The sequence below is a fragment of the Eufriesea mexicana genome, unplaced genomic scaffold (genome assembly GCF_001483705.2).
Source record: "Eufriesea mexicana isolate 0111107269 unplaced genomic scaffold, ASM148370v2 scaffold100, whole genome shotgun sequence".
In the NCBI taxonomy this organism is placed as follows: domain Eukaryota; kingdom Metazoa; phylum Arthropoda; class Insecta; order Hymenoptera; family Apidae; genus Eufriesea; species Eufriesea mexicana.
Genome location: NW_016908280.1, coordinates 1786695 through 1807043, shown reverse-complemented (window position 1 = coordinate 1807043; position 20349 = coordinate 1786695). Strand labels below are relative to the sequence as shown.

The 20349-nt window shown below is 41.8% G+C and overlaps 3 protein-coding genes across 9 annotated transcripts in view; 2 read left to right on the top strand and 1 right to left on the bottom strand.

The window, feature by feature from the left end:
* Positions 1-227: 227 nt before the first annotated feature.
* On the top strand, positions 228-12770 carry LOC108554973 (vesicular glutamate transporter 2). 7 transcript variants are annotated; one of them, XM_017910403.1, is made up of 12 exons: positions 228-575; positions 5953-6024; positions 6537-6595; positions 6770-6981; positions 7715-7951; positions 8057-8141; positions 9882-10105; positions 10196-10345; positions 10433-10565; positions 10644-10799; positions 10878-10963; positions 11247-12770. In XM_017910403.1, exons 2-12 carry the CDS (start codon positions 6008-6010, stop codon positions 11469-11471), a joined length of 1584 nt encoding a protein of 527 aa, XP_017765892.1. In that variant the 5' UTR covers positions 228-575; positions 5953-6007; the 3' UTR covers positions 11472-12770. The 7 variants fall into 7 exon arrangements, with proteins under 7 accessions (XP_017765892.1, XP_017765896.1, XP_017765890.1 ...); XM_017910407.1 differs by lacking the exon at positions 228-575 and adding an exon at positions 874-917; XM_017910405.1 differs by lacking the exon at positions 228-575 and adding an exon at positions 3051-3432.
* A 2189-nt stretch (positions 12771-14959) lies between these two features.
* Positions 14960-16593, top strand: LOC108554974 (ABC transporter F family member 4). The gene is made up of 3 exons (XM_017910408.1): positions 14960-15250; positions 15348-15479; positions 15645-16593. Exons 1-3 carry the CDS (start codon positions 15246-15248, stop codon positions 16336-16338), a joined length of 831 nt encoding a protein of 276 aa, XP_017765897.1. The 5' UTR covers positions 14960-15245; the 3' UTR covers positions 16339-16593.
* The window catches only part of Cubn (Cubilin), a 20900-nt gene continuing 17052 nt past the window's right edge, over positions 16502-20349 (bottom strand). The window contains 11 exon segments of the mRNA XM_017910409.1: positions 16502-16873; positions 16972-17222; positions 17468-17630; positions 17929-18169; positions 18233-18297; positions 18382-18459; positions 19182-19396; positions 19478-19640; positions 19708-19941; positions 20036-20213; positions 20278-20323. Of these exon segments, the coding sequence (XP_017765898.1) occupies positions 16760-16873; positions 16972-17222; positions 17468-17630; positions 17929-18169; positions 18233-18297; positions 18382-18459; positions 19182-19396; positions 19478-19640; positions 19708-19941; positions 20036-20213; positions 20278-20323 (1748 nt within the window). The 3' untranslated portion in view covers positions 16502-16759.

Genomic DNA, 20349 nt, shown 5'->3' with positions numbered 1-20349 from the left:
TACACGACGACAGACAGATTCAATCGGCGGTATTAAAGAGTCGAAGTTTTGAATTATCGTATACCCCCGTTTTATCGTAATACGGAGCCGTATTACACGACACAATGAACTTTTAGTTTCGACCTTGCGAGCGCACCCACGTCCACGCCTACGTCATATTCAGAGAAGAAAATCGATGACGGGTATTTTACTCGTCGATTTGGAGCAGGAACAACATAGAGGAAGGCGACACGACGCCGCGTGCAACGCAATAGCTTCGAATCGATCGGCGCGCAAACGTGTTCGCGGCTGTGTCACGTGACCATTGCGCTTCGGAGCAACGAGCGCAAGGGCGCCGCGACGAAGCGCCGTAACATCGTACGTTCGTGACACCGTGCTGCTCGTGTGTACGCGTATTTCGTGTGCTCTGTTCGAATGACAGCGAAGTTCCCGAATTCACGACCACCCCTGCTGTCGACAAAATGTCGGTGAGCGTGTGAAGTTTGGCGGAACGAGTGTTTCTCGGGAAAAATGTGAGCCGAAACGTGGATCGCGGAACTGAGCAACTCTTGGCCGGAAGCAAAGACGGACCAGGGGTGAGTCACTGTCACGATCAATTCTTTCTTTTCTCCTGTTCCCCTTTACCGAACGCGAAGGCCACGGCCACGTGCTGTACCCGTGCCTGGAACAACGTCTCGAGCGGACATAACCTCAAACGCGTAGACAAGCGTCACCGCCGCGAGGTTAGGATTTGTCGAAGCATTAAAATTGTTTCATTGTCGTGGATTTTGCGAAGTGCCGTGCCGTTGAGCGATAAGACGAAGATACTACATTGACTCGGAATATTTCATATGACGTAACCTATTGCAACTTCGTAACGGACTAATTACGTGCCAACGAATCGTCAATAGTCGTCGGATTGGTTATCAGAAGTACCGGTATGTGAATTGTGCACGATGTTCTCGAGTGTTTCGGCATTTGGAAATTGCTCTTAGATATATCGCTTCCTGCTATATTATCGGAGAATAGATTTTTATTTATAATTAGACTCGATACACTTATAGCCTTAACCAGCCTGCAAGCGTATATGTTTCCTAATCCTTCTTCTGTCTTGCAGCATGAAATCCTGACTGAAATTATGCAAACGGCACAATTGTTTGTGAAATTAACCAGTGTAAATGGGAGAAGATGTTGAAAGTGCCTTATTTAGCGTGCAACGTGTCAATAATTACGTATCAATAATAGAAGTATCGTCTGTGAAAACTATCGCGTGGGACACTTGGAAGATTTAGTGGCTGAAATAAGTAAATAGATACGCTGTTTCCGGGAAATCGATAGATCGAAGAATCGAGGGCGACAGTAGTAATCACGAGGACTGGTCACATGTCTAATTTCATGCCGGCCGGCTCAAGAATTTCCATCGAACAAATTGCGCGGCCCGAGTCACTCGTACGGTTTAATAGGGTCAACTACGAAATAATTAAATTTAATGCAATCGAGAATGAAATTCAGGGGACGCATGTCTTTCGTCTCACGCGACAATAGGGCGCGGACTTCAGATAAATATCCAACCCGGTCGACGAATTTTTCGATTTTTCAGATTAATTCTGAAAAAATGGAATTACGAATAGCGTCAAATTTTATCGCGGGATCTTTACGGTTTTAGAATCACCAACGTTGTAATACTTGTGAAATCGATCTTGATAATGGTAGTTAATAAAGGTGAACGTTTCTCTTACATCAACGTGGAAATGTAGTAGCCATTTTTCTTAATTTAGAATTAGCGTCGATACTCGTTAAATTGGTCTTGAAAAATGAAAGTTAATAAACGTGAACGTTTCTCTGACATCGACGAGGAAATGTAACAGTTATTTTTACGAATTCAGGTACTCGTGCACTGCGCGATATTTATATAGCGAATTATATTATCAGTTAGCATGTACTAATAATACATTTCTCGGTAACTATGTATCATCTAGCGTATGGAATCGATTTTGTACGAAGCTTCGAATAACAAGGTGCATGCGAAATGAAACATCCAGTGCCACCTGTTGTACGTATAGTCGGTAGACTCGATAGGAAGGAAGCGAGTAGAACACATTCTATATAGAAGGTTAATCGATCGGCGAAAATTGACCCGTTCCATCGTGTCGACCTTGCATTTTCACGAACACACTGCTCGTGGCGTTAGAGTATGAATAAAACAAAAAGAAACAGAAAAAAAGATAAAAAAGAAATTTTCATCGAAACGAAGTCGATATCTCGAACAATTCAAAGGTCGTTTATTCCTTTTTACTGGTGTTGTTATCGTTAATGATTTATCAACAAATTCGATAATTAACCTACAAAATACTTGTAAGAGCTTTGTCATGCGATATGTTAATTGCATATGCAACGTAATCTTAATGTTTCCAAACATTCTCGATCCTTGTTATCCTCGAGTGTACATCGTTTCCTGGATTTTCATTTCGATTTCCACATTTCCAAAACGAGAGTCATGCGCCTAAGAAATACTCGAGGCAAAGGAAACGTTCTTAACCGTCTCTTCGTCACGCGTCCCCGCAACGGATTTTAATTTCAAATCATTTCGGTACGAAGGCGAATCGCACGTACATTTTGCAAAATCGTAAAGGACAAAGACACGTATGCGATTTTTACGTCAGAAAAAATTCGCGCGTGCCTCATCGATCGTTTTAATCGGCGGCCTCGAGGGATTTTTCTAACGGAAAGAAAGTCATCGAAAGTTTTCCTTATGCGTCAGCATGTGTACATTCGCTCTCTAAATGCAAGTGTTCCGATGACAATAAGAACGAGAGGAACGGGTTGGGTCGCGTGATGCGCGAGTAGTAAAAAAGTTTGAAGAAGAAACAATTCATCAGCGCTCTACCACGGCCGCGTTTCATAATGAAAAGTAATAAGCATCCTGCAGACACGCATGACTCGCCTTCGGACCCCAATTAACACCTATTACCCGTTCGTGTCGGCCATTGTTTATTTGATCTCGTTGACATTATATGATATTCGGTCAAAAAGAACATGTCGACGCCGCGCCATTGTATATAATACACCGAGCATCGTAACGCGAGCGTCGTCATTGTCACGTTTCCTCCTTCGTAGTGTGCCTGCAATCCTTGCGGACTTCCTACCCGACATACGGCCGATTAAAACGCAGCGGTGGTGGGGCCTGGAAGATAGTCAATGCCTCGTGGTCCGGTCGCCTTTCAGTGTCGACCGTTCTTCTCGACCGGCATGATTTCTTAAACTTCACGGATCTAGCTTCTCCATATACTTACCAGCAGTCATCGAGCACCGGTCTCGGGACTTTTACCAGACATTTACCTTGGAATACCCTTCTGGAATATCGTTGGGAAATCGAACTTTTATCAGAACAGTTCTTCGACTCTATCTTCCACCTTTCGTCGAATTATTCCATTAACGAGACCGGGATAAGTGGTAATTTTCATTCATTCCGATTTATTTGCTCTCGTATCGTTGGTTTCCGGACGTGAACTTGGCGAGACTTGCTTTCGAAAGGATCACGCGTAATAAAGGCACAAGGTACACACAGGTGTGCGTGTTTATGCGCAAGGAGCCCGTGACTGGTTGCGAATTGTGTAAACACTGCGGGCGGGATTGGAAAGCAATCACGAAGGGCGAAACTCGAATTGGCCACGTGCTTCGTCGCTGTAAGTAACTCGGTTGCTGGTTATTTTATTTATAATTCGCCATCCAGCCGCTTCACAATGGAGATTACGTGTCTGTTTATTCTCCTCTGCTCGGTTTCGTTTACATCTGCTTCGCCGATCATACGTGGAAACGAAATTCGGCGAGATAGCTGTGCTCTTTGTATCCGCATTGACTTGTATTTGCTTTAATCTGCGCATATTTTCGCTTCGTCATTGTTCTTACGATTCCACGTTTTAATCCTCGGCGAATTTCCGAAACCGGTCGAACGAATGGCGTTGTTCCGTCGCTCTTACGACACGAAGATAAAGTTATATCAGGAGGAACCGCGATTAAGATTTCCATGACATTACGTGCTCACCCGGCCGAGATTACGTTAAGAAGCATTTCGATTTAATTTCGATTTTGTTTCGATTTCGACTCAATGTCGATCACACGGTCAGATAGGAATAAAAGCGAGGTCGATCTTCGAATAAAAACAAAACGATCGCGAACCTTCCTTTCGGAAACAACATCAGCGGTAATCTAAATGTAATTTCGCGCGATAAAAGGCACAATCGAGAATTCGAGGAATCGTATCGATTAATTGCTACTCGAACCGCAGAAACGTCCACGCGATACCGAACCATCGATCTTCGGCTAAGTATAACAGCTACGATCGATCCGGTAATCAGGATTTCCCCATATCGAGGCACGAAATATCGCGTGTATCAGGAATTACCATCAATTATGCTCAATTGTGTAATATCGATACGAATTGTGTACGGATGAACGACAAGAGATATACACCACACAGTCGTGTCACTCAAGCACGTGTCGTTCGGTGTCTCTGGGAACACGAACAAAGGCTTTGTGGATAATAAATTGCCTGTTTAAATACACGAGCCAAGCGTACAATGGGCATATTTCCGGTGAAAAATTTGCATCACAATCTTGTCGAAAGCGTCGTTCATCGTGACTAATAAGTTCCAACTGAAAAAATGTCGCTACCTCAGCGAAATTTCAATACTCGTGTCGTACATCAGCAGGGTGAATCACGCGTAGGATTCGAATCGGGCAAAAAGCTGGAGACATCAATTACGTATGTAACGTACATAATGTATATAATGTATACAATGTCTATGTATTGGCTCTTCGGCTGCTCCAACAGTCGCGGTAGTCGTAAAGGAACAGAAAATTACTCGCGAATTACTCGGCTGATATGCCGTTATAGAGGAAATCCGTTGTCCGTTAGCCTATGTATTTATAATCGAACGGTATATTATTTGCTCGAATGTCGCTAGTTTCCTTGTCATCGCGATGCTAATTAAAATTGTTTGCTCGCTCGTGAACTGACCGCGACGAGCATTACGTGCACGTTTGTTACACGGTTGTTACAAGAAACGGAGTACCATTAGAGGTAAACGCTTGCGGTATTTGTTTCCCAGAAACACGTACCAAGTCGTTCGAATAATCCCTTTGTCTTTTCGCGGGATCTGAGCTTCGACCTTCCGCGGGAATCATGAAACGCGTTCGTCGGATGCCGCGTATATGAGTTTCGCGTCGGAATTCCATCACGCCCTCGCAAGCACGCTATTAAATTCCCCGCGTTTCATTACTATCGATCCCTTTCTTTTAATAAGCACGCGTGACTGAAACGAGTGAAGAAAACTACCAGTCACGCGAGCGAGAAGTGATGAAAAATGATGAAAAATGGGAAATTTCGACACCGTTTCCCCAGTCGTTTCACGTCACTCGTTATTTCTGTCGCTGGTATCGGGATATAAATCGTAATCTCTAACTACTGTCATGGATCGCGTAGTTACAGTCGAATCACGTATAATTACCGCGAGGTTGAGGCAAAAGCATCTCGATGAGCATGCCAGTTCGAGGAAATTACATAAAAACGTAAAAATTGTCCGATCACTGTAACGTGGAATAGCTACAACCGCAACGCCATAATTGATTTTGAACTGCGTGTACAAAAATTTCGATCTTGATAACGTGCTAACTCACGATTGCACAGTTTCACGTGAATCGATTACGTATGCTAATTAGCTAGCCGGCGGGCTGTCTACGGTACGATAATAACGATATGGATGGAATGAAGCTAATAGCTAAATCGTCAAAGCGATTTGTGCCTAGTTTAACGATGACTATTAATTTCTATTAGCGATCCAGTTATTTGCTATCGCATAATTCCGTCTAATAACCGCCTACACGTTATTAACGTGTAATTTAATCAAAATGCGATTTGTAACGATTCCAGAAGATATTCATATTCAATTCCTCTCTATTTCTTCACCGCAGGTGTTCCACGAGGAAGCTCTTCTTTTCAGTGGAACAGCGATCAACCGGCGAAAAGATGGTGGACTCCCAGAGGTGAGAATTTTCATTTCTGCGAATAGAACGCTGTAATCCATCACTGTTAACCGAATTAATCTCTGTCATTAAAGTGAATCGCCTATAAACCGCTACATGGTATCAACAACAACGATAAGAAAAAGAACAAGTCTGGCGTAAACCGCGATTAAAGACTCTACCTAGATTAAGCCCGAAATATGAGCAGCTTTGGATAGTCACCTGTCGAACGTACTAAAGGCACCTTTGCCTTCGGTCGATTCAATTTCATCGATTCTCTTTGACCAGAACCTTTTGACACGACCGAATAGTCCAAGAAGCCCGTCAAAGAGACGGATGAAGAAATAATTGCCTTTGCTACGACGTCCAGCAGGTGGCAATCCAACGCCATTTTTCCTCTGCACCCATTCAACGCGTAATCGTCGCGATTAACACTTTTCATTTTTCTTTCCCGCCATATTGTCTCTCGTTCTCCATAACACAATCGATTCCTTGGTTTCTATATAAAAATATCAATTGTATCTATTACGCAGATACGAAGATCGTACTATATATAAGACACGATCACCCTGCAGCCTGCGAAAACTGAGAGGTAAAGGACTTTTCAACCTATCAAATCGTAAAAAGAACGTATTTCGTAGAGTATAGTAGGAGAAAAATATTTGCTCGTGAAGAAAAGATGTCTAGTCGTTAAAGTTACAGAGAGCATTATAAACTCGTTTTGCGACGATGGTACGTCGGTCACAGAACACGTTTGCGTTTGCAGACATGGTGCCGGCGAGGGTGGTGCTGTACATGCTGTCCTTCTCGGGATTCACGGTCTCGTTCATGATGAGGAACGACATCAACATTGCCATGGTGGCGATGGTGAAACCGCCATCCACGATATCGAAAACCAATGACGCGGTGACGTCCCAGCACTGTTACATAACGCAGAACGCATCGTCCACCAACAACAGCATACCGATCAGACCTGAGGTAGGATCGTTACGAATATTTGCAAGATCTCGTATCGTGTGAATTTTTCCTGCTTTTCAACGTGGCGAGAAACGTCTCCTATTCTATGATTCCATAATCTAACGTCATCGTTCATCATGCACTTGCAGCGTTGCTCGAACTGTCTACGCAGAGCGAAGTCTTCAGGGATGTTCCTCAGGCACGACGAAGATTTTCTAGGCGTCAAACGTTACAGCTTATTGGATTTTCTTTTTCTATTTCCCATATTTCGATTTTCCGAAACGTAGCAGATAACGTAGCGTAATTTTTTCTCAAAAACTGTTTACATTTAACTACTCCCTCGCAATGGCGGTTACGTTGCAGAGGTCGCATTGATCACGATCGATAATAACCAGAAGCGAATTGTCACGTAACATCACGCGCCTCAACTTCTTCGTTAAAACGATGTTACGAGAGCTTATTAGTAGAACTTAATAATCCTCGTGACTCGTTAACTTTTTCCGTCATTAGGTTGAAACTGGTAGAACGATTAAAGCCGCGATCATGTTACGATTTACTTGTACATGGCTAGAGTCGAGCACGATGGTTTCTCGAATGGATATTGCCAATAGTGATTTCTAATCGCAGTTTCCGCAACGATTACACCTGATCGCTGTTTCTAGATACATAATTACTGCTTCTCGATGAAGTATATTCTGCGTGTCGCATTCACGGATCTAGAATTATGATTTTCTTTTTCCTTTTTTGTCCGCAGGATCAAGGAGAGTTTGATTGGAGCCCAACCATCCAATCTGCCATTAGCGGTTCATTCTATTGGTGTTATATATTATCGCAAGTAGTCGGTGGAGTACTCACGCAGTATTTTGGCACAAAAACGGTGTTTGGTGGTTCGCAGCTGATCACTGCACTCTGTAGTTTATTGATGCCCTCCGCAGCTGGAATTCATTATGGCGTCATGATCGCGCTGCGCAGCATACAGGGTATCGCTAGTGTAAGTTTCACAGAACAGAAAGGAACGAAATGAAAATTTGAAAAAGAATTTGAGAGAAAAATGAATTATCGTGATTGCACTAACGCATGCATTACGCCTATTTAGGGACTCACGTGGCCTGCGATGTATGCCATCGTCGGACATTGGATACCGCCAGTGGAACGGTCGCGTTTCATGTCTTCCTTTCAAGGTGAGTACCACCGGTGCTAACAACCTGTCTTATGCATTGTAGCGAAACTTCGACACACTCGGCGCCGGATTCGCGCGGGATACTAGAAATCAAATTTCAATTCCGAATCTGTTCACCGTTCCTTCTTTCTGTTTTGGTTTCACCGATGATGGATAATGATTAATATGGTCTGACGCTTCTTTCAGAACACGAGAAGCGGAAATTCGAATGAGAAGCTCATTTTATCCTGTTTCGATACAGAAAAAAGAAAAGAAAGAAAAAGAAAAGAAAAGAAAAAAAAACGAGAGAAAAAAGAATAAACGAAAGGTTTTGTTTTTTTCAGTCAAAATTCACGGATCTACAGATATACAATGCGTACATGCGTTTCAGTCGATTTCGTATCGAGAAATAAACGGTCCTTTCATTTTGTTCTCTGATTGCTTTTTAAGCTCCACGTGGTTGCATTCGCCGGACCGAGGGGTATACTCAACAGCAACCGCTCAACAGCATGAGAAAGGCCGAGTATACTTCCAGCTGGTAGAATCAGCCAGGCTCGACGGCAACATGTTTTGTATACACGTTAATATTTCTCATCGTTATCTATTTTATTCCTTGTCAGTCCTGCCGCCATGGGGAATCTCGTATATGCTTTTGTTCATGACCGACCGATGCATTAATCATCCTTCTCGCTCAAACTTTCCCGGAAACGATCGATAATGATTTATATAACGAAAGCGATATATGTTTAACAATGTTCCATTTCGTTTCATTTATTTATTTGTATCTTTTATTTATATTTTTGTCGCCTTTTCATCCGCGTCGTTACGGCCTAGCCTTGGCGTGTGTAATATCGCGCATCTCTCTGCTGTTGATTACGCGCAAGATTCGCAGAATATCTTTTGTTTCGTTGATCGCGCACAATACGATCGTTGTGCTTTTAGTTCTCAGGTATACGTTATCTTGACGCAGCAACAGAGGGACGGAAGTTTATGTAGTAACCTGCCATATGAAACTCTGTACCATGTTATTAGTCAAGACTAAACTTAAGATAGACAAGGAAATTGTTCTCTTCGAAGAGGTCCATGCACGATGGTTGATTTTTCAAAACTTTTTCTTTACAGCATGACAAGATTACCTGTATGCCTACAGGCACTTGCTATCGTTTCTTTTCTGCTCGGCATGAACTTTAAAATATAGCACAGTTTCCTGAAATATACCACGCGATATTTTGTGAAACTTTTTAATGCATTTTTAATCCAAATATTCATTTGCGTTAATGGAATTTAAAGATAAAACAGTCATACCAAAAGTGTTCCTTTTATACTGGAAAACTGGGAAAGGTGATTTTCCCTTTTGAAGGAACAGTAAGATGAATCTGCATGAACCTCTTTGATGAGTCGATTCCTTGAACTTGTGTTGATCGTTCCAATAAGTCGAATATTAGTCGAAGAAATCCAGTGAGAAGATTATCGATGATATTATGCAGGCTCGTTGCTCGTTGTTCTTGATATTTTCAGATATAGAAGTTTCATTGTCCTATTGTAGCCAGCATTGTCACGTGCGTTCATCCTCATCCCGTCGTACTAAGTCTGTACTTGAATCGCTTTACAGGGTGAAATATACGCCACTGCTGAAGAGCGATCGTCGCCACGCATGAATCGTACACGAGCCAAGGCGAAGCCATTCGACAAGCATCATGTTTCAGCTTCCTTCGGGGTCGTGGGGTGAGCTACTCCTAACATCTAGATTATCTATATTCAGGGTTCAGCTTTGGCATCGGGATAACCTATCCACTGTGCGGATTCATCATCGCTCACTTTGGATGGAGAGCGGTCTTCTATACGACAGGCAGTATTGGTATCTTCTGGTGTCTTTTCTGGTACTTTTTCGCCTTCGATACACCTGCCGCGCATCCCAGAATATCCCAGCAGGAGTTACGTTACATTCAGGGCAGCGTTGGGAACCAAGTTCATGGGTCTAATGAGGTAATTGATCGTAATTTGCTATGTACGAGTTATGATGATATTTTGAAAAATTATACTCGTCTGATTAATCGAATTTTTTATCGTTTTAAGAGTATGCCAGTCCCGTGGGGTTCCATTCTAAGGTCTTGGCCAGCATGGTCAATTGGAATCACAACATTCGGAAGAATATGGGTGCATTACATCTTCATCATCTCTGGACCAATGTACATGAAGACGGTTCTAGGATTCAGTATCCAAGCGGTATATGCTTGAAGCATTCTACTTGAATTTTGTTAGATATTTGTTTTATTTATTTTTCAATTATAATAATTTATGTTATCTTTTCAGAACGGAGTGCTGTCCGGTTTACCTTTCATCTGTAGTTACTTTAGCTCTGTTGCCTTCTGTTACGTAGCTGACGTACTTGTCACACGACAGATCATGTCGTTGACGAACGTTAGGAAGGTGTTCACCGCCTCTTGTAAGGGTCTTTTGAAATTCAGTTTAGTTACAAATATGTATGGTGGTCACGTGTCGAGTAATATCGTTTATTCAACAGCACAAGTAGTTCCTGGTATACTGTTAGTGTTAATCGGCTACCTGGGCTGCAACATCGTTCTCGTTTTAGTAGTGTGGTTCATAGCAGTTACTCTTATCACTGCTGCCTATGCAGGAGCTATGGCGAGCATCGTTGATATCGCGCCAAATTTTGCTGGTGAATAACAAACTGAATATGAATTTTAAAACTGCTATTTTACAAAATGTATTTTCTTATACGCTTTATTTTTACTAGGTCCAATATTGGCATTTGCACAGACAATTCACATGACCGCTAGTTTCCTATCACCGGTCGTAGCTGGTCTCCTCACACAAAAAAGCGTAAGTGACAGTTTTATTTCATTTTAATGTCAGCTTCCTAGGCAATTTTGCATCATTGGGCAAATGTCCTTCTCCTAAAATGGATAATCATACGTGAATTTTTGTATTCTTGGATCACGTTAATCCTTTTTCCTTAGTCTATAACAGTTCGTTGTAATCTTTCATTCAGAAGCTCACAATCTCCGCTTTCATCGTATCCTTGTCAAGAGAAAATGTCTACTTCTATCGCATATTATATGCAACAATCTATTTTTGCGAAAGTAACGCAGAATTAATTTCACAGCAAGCACTCGACGCATGGAGGCAAGTGTTTGGGGTCACTGCATGTGTCGCATGCGGTACCTACGTTGTGTACCAGATTTTCGGTACAGGTGACATTCAACCGTGGAATTATCCTGACCAAAAATATCCGCAATCAGTTCAAGAAGATTCTCAACCGCTAAATGAATCGTCACAAAAGAATGGGATAATTGTCAAGTCTCGGTCAACCACTCCTGAAGAAGCGTAACGCAATCGTATTCACTTGTTGAACAGCAAACAAGTACTCGTGTTATGTTTCGTGTCTAGAACAGCTACAAATACTTCTGCCTGGGTCTCAAAAAGGAGAAAACCTAAAATTATATACATATATATATATACACACACACACACGTATATACATACGCGGGAAATGTCTATTTTTTTCGTAATATCTCTGTATTCGTGTATAGAGAGATGGTAGTTGGTCCGTGATGAAGAAGAAATGATATAGCATTCAGGGTAATGTACGTTGTAACTATTCAAACATTATTTTTATGAAGATGTATCGAGTAACGCGCAAATGCTTCGGTTCTTGCCCATTCTTGCGTTTGACTCCACGGAAAGTTGTATCGAGATAAAAGCACAAAGGCAATGTTAATCGACGATAGTTTGAGTTCTCACGGTCCGAATCGATGATGTGTTAGCGTATTGTCTCTGTGATTAAAACTTTTCTTCGTATTCCTTTTGTGGAATAGATCTCGTAAAAGCATCAAAGCAACAGTCTTCAAAGCTGGAATAGTCCGAATTAATACTTTTTGTCAGTCTCGAATGTTTCTCATTCTAATGTTTCATAATTAGGATCAGTGGTCGCGATTTATAATCTTGAGTCGAAATTTCTATAAACAGAAGACTGATAGATTTTTTCAATGATATATATGCTTATCTAAGCATTTGAAAACCGTTGCTATTTACATTCTTAATTGTTCAAATACTTCCCTGTATAGGTTATAACTTGACGACGACTTAACTAACTGTGGGATTTATAATTGTCTCCGTCTTTCATTATTACGAACATTACTAGGTACTTTAAAAGGTTCTAAGTTGTGCGCTTGTAAGATCGTTCATCCGTAATTAAGAGATTATCGTGATAAGTAATCTCTATCTCTTTCTCTTTCTCTTCTTTTCTCTCTGCAACTTTGCCGGTGATATTTTATTAATTTGTTAGATGTAAGAAAAGGTGTTTGTAAAGATTTCATATAATGTGTACTTAGATAATGTTCACAAAAGCGCCGCATACGTTGAACGTCAAATACGCTATAGAGTAGAAATAGAAAAATGCATAAAGTGGAGAAGGAAAGACAAAAAAATTACATGTACTACACTAATCGATGCCTTGCATTAGCCGGAGTTTACTTTCATTTTTATTAAATGGGTTCAATTAGAGAAATTACTTAATATCTATTTAGTACTTACATTCTGCGATAAGTTAGTTTCACTGTTAACACTTGCTAGTCACGTTTTGCTGAAAAGAATTGAACATTTTAAGAATGGATAAGTGTCTAAAAAGAGGGAGATAAAATATTACATAAAAATGCAAACTTTTTGTGCTCTCTAGAGGTAGTTCTTCTTTGTAACTCGACATTTAATAATTCCATTCATATAAGTTGTACAATGTTAAAAGACAATCTTTTGCAAGTATTGTAATTTTAATTATTTTTATATTGGCGCGGTTTAGATAACGCTAAGCCATATTATTCTCTTTATTCGTTATTTATAAGTACGTTTAAGTTAGATGCGGATACTTAATAACCTGTAGGGAATGAGTAATAAAAATGATTCATATTGCGCAGAATTTGTAGATAGTATATTGCGTAAAACTTAAAATGAAAACGGTCCCATGTATCGGTGTGCGTACCAAATGAATACGAACTGCACGCATAGGCAATTGCCACGTCACTTCTCTTATTTTAGATCTAACAATCTACGTGTACGTTTTCGCGTTTTTGTTCGCCATTCACGCAATCTAAAATTGAAATTTCAGAATTGTTCACGATTAAAAATCGAATCGACACGCGACGTTCATATAATACACAGCATGCATAAAATTTCAATAATTATGGTCTTCGACAATATTGAAAATATCGGTGGACCATTAGTATTTCTTAAACGAACTACGCCATTTTGTAACCAGATTGAGCGAGCGCCATGAAATTAATGGCACAAATTATTCATACGATTATATACATATATATGTATATATGTAGACAAATGTACATATTATGCATATATATGTATATATATGCAAATGCAGAAATATATAATTACATATAATTTCAGTAACCACGGCATTCTTAATTGTTAAACCTATCTTGAGTATTACTGCAGGGTTTTATTTGAACTCTGTTTACGTCTATCCTACACAATTTTTGCGCTGTAACAATCAACATAAGGATTTGTTTGCATCATACAGTATTATCGAAACGCTGATCCTAAGATAAATCAGATAATTGAAATCTTGAAATACACGTTGACGTTGGCGATTCGCGGAGAATATAATCGAATGATAAGTATGATGCAAACGACCTAAGCAACGAGATAAATAATCACATAAAAGAAAATACGAGATTGGGTGTTTATGTACTCAGAGCCCCGTGATGATATTCGTACAGGTATTAATTACGAATAGATATCCCACCATTCTGCTAAACAAACTATTAGGTAACTCTACTATTAAAAGCTCGCGAACGAAAACTTGCAGAATTTATGGATCGTTGTAAAATGTGTGTTTGCCTCTTTTAATAATCAGGCACACTCGTAATGCGACCACCGACGCATAGAAAATTATAAAACAAACGTATCGTATCGTGAATTTACGATTTTTTAATATTCTAGCAGAATATGCTTACCCTGTACGTTTATGTCTTCAGCTCAATATTTTATCGTGTGATTTCATGGACAGGTATATTTGTCAAAAATATTCTAAAGCAATTTTTCAATACACCTATATGTAAAATACTTCTTGACACATCGAACAAGCTCAAGTACTCCTTCTTCAGCCACTTGTCCTTCGAGTTTTTAAGATCAACACGAGACTTCTTACGAAGACCAATCTACATCAACTCCCACGCTCAAATTCGCGGTAGATTTACCAAAAATATCCTTTCACGTGGTAGCGTGTAACAAACGACGCAATCGCGTAATTCGGCTACTCCTAGAAATCGCGATTAGATCAATTGTAGCGAAATTTGTTTACACTGCCACCTGCCGAAGCAGATCCAAGAACGAACGAACAATTAATTACATTGGCAGATCACCGTCATCCCTATCTGGAAGCTCATCGATCCTCGATCCATCACCCAGCAAATAATACTAGATAATCATATCCCGATCACGACTTGAGCGAAACACGTCAGCGATGACCCACGTCGAGCGATTCTCAAAATTACCTGCTGAATAAACGCTTGTTTGTCACAATATACGAGTTCATTGAGTGGTCGTTGACGTCAGAAACCGCCAGTGCGAAGATTAGATATGCACCGACCTAAATATCTCGTCTCGTGGTACCAAATGATAGCGGTTAATCGATGCGACAGGAAAATGGACGAAAAATTCAAGAAAATTTGCGCAGATACAGAGGAAGAGGAGAAGACGATGCGTGGGAAGTGAATGGTGTACTATTTCAGGAACTGTTCTAGGTCAAGAACGTACGATCCGTTGAAAAGGAGGAAATATTCCACGTGCTCGATGCTCGAACTTCGAACTGTGCACGTTGCGATGCGACGTGGAATACTCGTCTTCGTATTGACGATCGATTTCCCGTCGATATCGAGACCGATATCACGGGTACTGTCCATGAGCTGCGCGATCATCGAGTCGAGAGGCACGGATGTTTATCGGAATATCAACGGAGACACGTATAAGATATAAGAGGGCCAGCGAACGCCAGTCAGTGTCGTGCTGGAAGTTGGTTTCGATCGAACGCGATCTTCAGGCCTGATACACATCGTTAGAGATTCAAGAGCAGTCCAAGAACGGAGCAGACATGCGGTGAGGCAAATATTTTGCTTTTCACGCGACCCGTGCGCGTGCTCACTGTTCCATGTTCTAGCAGCTCACTATTTTAATCCGTGGATCGTTTTCTCAGGATCTGGGTGTTATTCACCGTTTTGCTCATCGTCACGGTTCTCGCCTCTGATGGGTTCGCGAAGAAACCTACCAAGGAAGTGGACTCGAGGGGCGGACACGAAAAGAAGAAGAGAGACGTAGCGTACTCGAAGTGAGTTCGAACGGATGCAACGCGAAATGCATCGTGTCTTTTGCACTGTCGCGACAATTGCGCAATTGCTTTGCTCTCGATTGATTATCTCTGTTGACGAACTTTACTATCTTGGCGATTTTTCGCGGCAAATCTCTGCGACGATGTTGGATTTCACTGTTTCAGGGAAGGCACGGAGAAAGACGAAGAGAAGAGGATGCAGTCGAAGAAGAGAAAGAGCAGCGTGTCCGAGGAAAAGAACGTAGAGAGCAAGGCTGAGAACGTTGAGAACGAGGAACCGAACAGAGAACATAAGTCGAGGAGCAAGAAATTGAAGGGAAAGGAAAACACCGATCCCAAAGGAAGATCCAAGCACGATTCTGGGAAGGACAAATCTAGGAAGAAGAACAAGTACTCCGTGGAGTCGCAAGAAGTTCATGAGAAGAACTCGAGGAAGCTGAAGGACAAGAAATTGAAGAACAGGAAGGTCGAAGAGCAAGGTAGTTTAGAGAACGAAAATGTTAGCAAATCCGAGAAAGCGTCGAAGGAAAATAGGAAGGAGAAATCTCAGAAAAAGGGAAAGAAGGTGAAGAAGGTTGAAGAGACGGAGGAGGAGAAGGTGGAGGAACCGATAGAGGTAGAAGTGGAGGAGCCTAAGGAGAAAGAACGTTCGAAGAAGGACAAGAGGAAAGGTGAGCAGAGAAAAGAGGAAAAGAATAGGAAGAAACGAGGAGTGCTGGAGGAAGAACAGGTAGAGGAGGAAGCAGAAGATCCAGATGCGCAGGATGGAAATGAAAAGACCACGAGCTGCGCTGCAGTGGAAGAAACGGAAAACCAAGAAGCGAGAGAAGATTGCGAAGATGGATGTGACGAGGCGTGATGTGTGAATATTTTTACTTGGAGTCATCCTAGTATGTCGTGTTCTATCATTCATGGTTTATCGATAGGTTACTGAAAATATTGAAATAATTTTGCTCAGGTCAATAGGGTTGGTCGGTATCCGCTACGACCAATGCGATTCTCGATATCTCTCATATCTCGATAGACGATCGGCCAATTACAATATTCCACGTTATACGAAATGTCGTTTATTACATCTCTGTCCACATGTAATCGTACAAACGTTAGGTTATTTACAAATACCAGATCGCCGACAATTAATCACCCAAATTCGTCGACCTCTTCGAATTGTGCTGACACAAATACACGGCATAGTTTATCTTCGAAATATACATACACGTTGAAAGAATAAATATTTTTGTAAATCGTTCTGTGAATTTTGCACTCGGAAACCTTTCCCCTTAGCTTTCTTGGGCTCTGAAGGTCGCCCTCCAACCGGTTCCGATATTGCTCATCGATGAGGTGTATTTCACGATCAACCGATTACCGCTGGACACGTAAGACGCGGAATTGTCCTACGAAAAGAAAGAGAAATTCGATTTAAGAAATCTTATCGTACGCTCTAAATAGACTTTTCCATTGCGATTAATTGTATATCTCGATTTCGAGTTACCCCTCCACAGATAGTGGTGCCATGAAGCTCCTCTCCGTCCGATGTCACGTCGTTGATCTGCACGATGTTGTAGGAGTAGTCGCAGGTGTCCTTCGTGCCGATGTCGAGCACTGGGAACTCCAGAGCGATTTTTAGGCCACGTGGCACGCTGATGTCCCAGGTACACACGGAGTTCTCGCGATATTCATTGGGGTACATGGGTGACGTGAATGACCCGGCGTAATTGTATATTTGACCGCCACAGCCACGACCTGGAAACGATTATTTATTATCAAGAAACATTTCGACACGATTGTTCTGTGCCGTATATTTTTCCCCGTTGTATTCCACACCATTTACTATTTTTACTCGATTCGTTCTTATTTGCTCTTCGCACACACGACACTTCTCGTCATCTATAAGACCCTTATCTGCTGTTTAACACGCTCGCGGAGCGATTCTCAAACAACAGACTGATCATCATATATGACAATATCAAACTGTTCCACTTTCTCACCTGCGCTCGTAGTCGTGTACGTGATATCGTATGACTCGTAGGTAGTGTGCCATTTGGACACGGATCGTAGAGACAGCTTGTTCCCTGTACTGAAGATAGGACTGGGCACCTCCAATGAGCATAATGTCGCCAACAGCGTACCATCGAAGTCACCCTCGAATATCTACGCGAACGTATCGAGTAAGAGCAGAATTTTTCTCAGATTAACCGTTTCAGTCCCAAGCAGCGCGATCACGCTCAACTTTGTTGATGCATCTATGTCACATATTACCAACAAGCACTATTGCGACGATTGGGATTTTTCGACATAAAATTAAACAAGCACCGTTTGCACTTTTTCGCACTCGATTAAGGCAAGCGTTATCGTGCTGTTCAGGGTTTTTCGACCGTGTTCTTCCGAAAGCCTGGAGCGCTGCTTGCGACTCAAACGGTTAAGCGCAATGCAAGGTGGGAACACTTACGCGTAAGTAGGTTTCCGTGCACTCGGTCGAGTCGTATATCGTCAATTCGTTGAAGTACAGAGAGATCGTATGGTTCGGGGGAGCTGTGACCGTGAACTGGCAGTCCTGGATACCCGTGTGCAAAATTCGACCTTGCTCCGCCGTGAAATTCCAGGCACACGTCGCCTTGCTATACTCGAGCTTGAAACCTCTATAACCGGATCTCAATCCTTGGAACGACACCTCGACCGTATCGCTGTAACTGGAACGAGATGGACGGTGACTCTTCGAACTGGTAATTCTTGGTCAAATATTTGTTACCTACCTGTAGTAATCGTGAGGCAAATTGTAGCCACAGTATTTATACGCGGTCGACGTCGCAAAGTTGTTCTGTAAATTATTAAATCGTGATTCATAAACGGGCGTACACGAACTTAAACAACAATACGAATGTTAATAGGCTGGTTTCGTTACCGAGCTAAAATATTTCTCCTTCGTCTTTCCATTCCATACGAAGTTCTTGCCGAAGCCTTCCTCGATGTACTTTCGATTCTGCGTGAAAATTATTTTCATGTACGATACTGTAGCATACTATTTTGAGATTTCTTATTTTAGAAAAAAAAGCAAATTATAAACCGATCGATGACCTATGCGTGACATTTTCTAGAAGCAAATGGAAACAGATACCGTCATGAAAGGTTGCCTTTGGTAGCAAAGCTAAGTTGCTCGGTCTCTATGGGGAGGTGAAACGAAGGTCAATAAAATTGTAATGGGAACGAATCGTGAATTCGGAAAATGACGTGCTTTTTACGGGAGCAAGTCGCTAATGAACTGAACCATATCAGCCAATTAGCGATTGGAAAAAGCACGCCAACGAGCTTTGCGAAAAGCATAAAAACAGGACCCTTGACGACACAGGCTGATTGTGAGTCCTTAATGAAGAAGCGTTGAAGAGTCCTCGTAGAAATAGATTGTGACTGGCACGGGTTGTTGGAGAGAGTCGAATTAGGGTGTCTTTTCGTGTGTTAAGGTTACGTTATTTTAGTGTTGTTTTCTTGTGTTAAATTAGTATTCGTATTATTCTGTTCTTATTGTTTTGTCCGTTTCTGGTGTCACAAATCTTTCGCGCAGACTCGATATTCCTTCGATTAAACAAGCAACATATAAATATTTAATTCCTGTACGCTGAAGACAATAAAACCTGTTTTGGGCATTCTACGAAACCAACGATACACGTAAATTTCGTAAAGCCTGAAACAGGTTTCAGAGATTACCTGCATATCTGTGATCTGAACGAAGTCATTCTCGCACGTGTCACTGTCCGGCATATCCATGTCCAAGAACCGAATCTTTAGTTTCTCGGTGCACGTATCGGTACATTTCAATATCCAACGACACCTTGAACCGGGCTCATAGTTATTTGGATAATCCGGCGATGTCAGTATGAGCCTCGTGTCGTTTACGCTTAGAGAAGCGAAGCTGCACAGCGCTAAAACGATTAAATACGAACAATGAAATATTCCGTATTTTTTCACGGACGATCGATGGATCGATGATCGATTGATTTTACCATCTACAGCCTCGAATGTTCCAGTCACACCAGCTCCCTCGAGGGTACCATCGCTGAAGAATCGTAGCCAGAGCGCGTTTGTGCCAGACATGATAGGAAGTGGAGGATCGTTGCCACAGTATCTTCCAAGAAGCTCGGCCAAGGGCCCGGAACCATCGCGAATCTGAACGACGTAGAAAAATATATCAAGAAAGAAACAACGAGAGCAAAGATACTAGATAAAATTTTACCTCGATATAATCGCCCATGCACTCGCTTGTAGCATTTTTGTTCACAGCGTTCTTAACGTCCATGCTATTGATAGTGAATTTGATGTTCTTCCCATTCGGTGCTATCACGCGCCAGTGACAGTCTTCCAGACTATCGTAAGTCGAGCCTTTCTGCGTCTTGAACGACTGACTTCGAATATCAGTTAAATTAACGAAGCCACCGCAACCTGCCGCTACGTTCTTCACGAAAAGTACCTGAAGCACGTTTTTCAAGCTTGCGCGTTAGATCTTCCCGAACAATTGCACAACTCGGGAATTTGAATGGTAAATCTGGAGACAGGGGATTTACCTTTGCGGAGAAGCCTTTGAAATGGAAACTATCGTCCGCGAAGAATTCAACTACCATAGAACTGGAATTAGACTTGAAGATTGGCAAATGTTCAGTCAGATTTCCACACAGCGTAGCCAGTTTATTTTCTTCCAATATTTTTACTTCTTCGTAGACTGTCACTTTATCGTACATACACCTGTCAGACACACGAATCGTTACGAAGTATCTTTCGTCGAATTGAATCTTGTCGTATAAGGTACCTGTAGCTGTCCTCGAGTTCGAATGACTCGAAACGCAGGACGACGCCCTTTTCTTTGGGTGCCCGAATTTCC

What these genes read in the sequence shown, in the direction of transcription:
- LOC108554973 (XM_017910400.1), top strand. Translation starts at nt 4,644, where the DNA reads ATGTCGCTACCTCAGCGAAATTTCAATACTCGTGTCGTACATCAGCAG. An exon ending in AAGCTGGAGACATCAATTAC is followed by an intron (nt 4,745 to 5,952) that starts GTATGTAACGTA and finishes TCTTCACCGCAG; the next exon opens with GTGTTCCACGAGGAAGCTCT. An exon ending in TAGGATTCAGTATCCAAGCG is followed by an intron (nt 10,346 to 10,432) that starts GTATATGCTTGA and finishes TTATCTTTTCAG; the next exon opens with AACGGAGTGCTGTCCGGTTT.
- LOC108554974 (XM_017910408.1), top strand. An exon ending in AGAGACGTAGCGTACTCGAA is followed by an intron (nt 15,480 to 15,644) that starts GTGAGTTCGAAC and finishes TCACTGTTTCAG; the next exon opens with GGAAGGCACGGAGAAAGACG.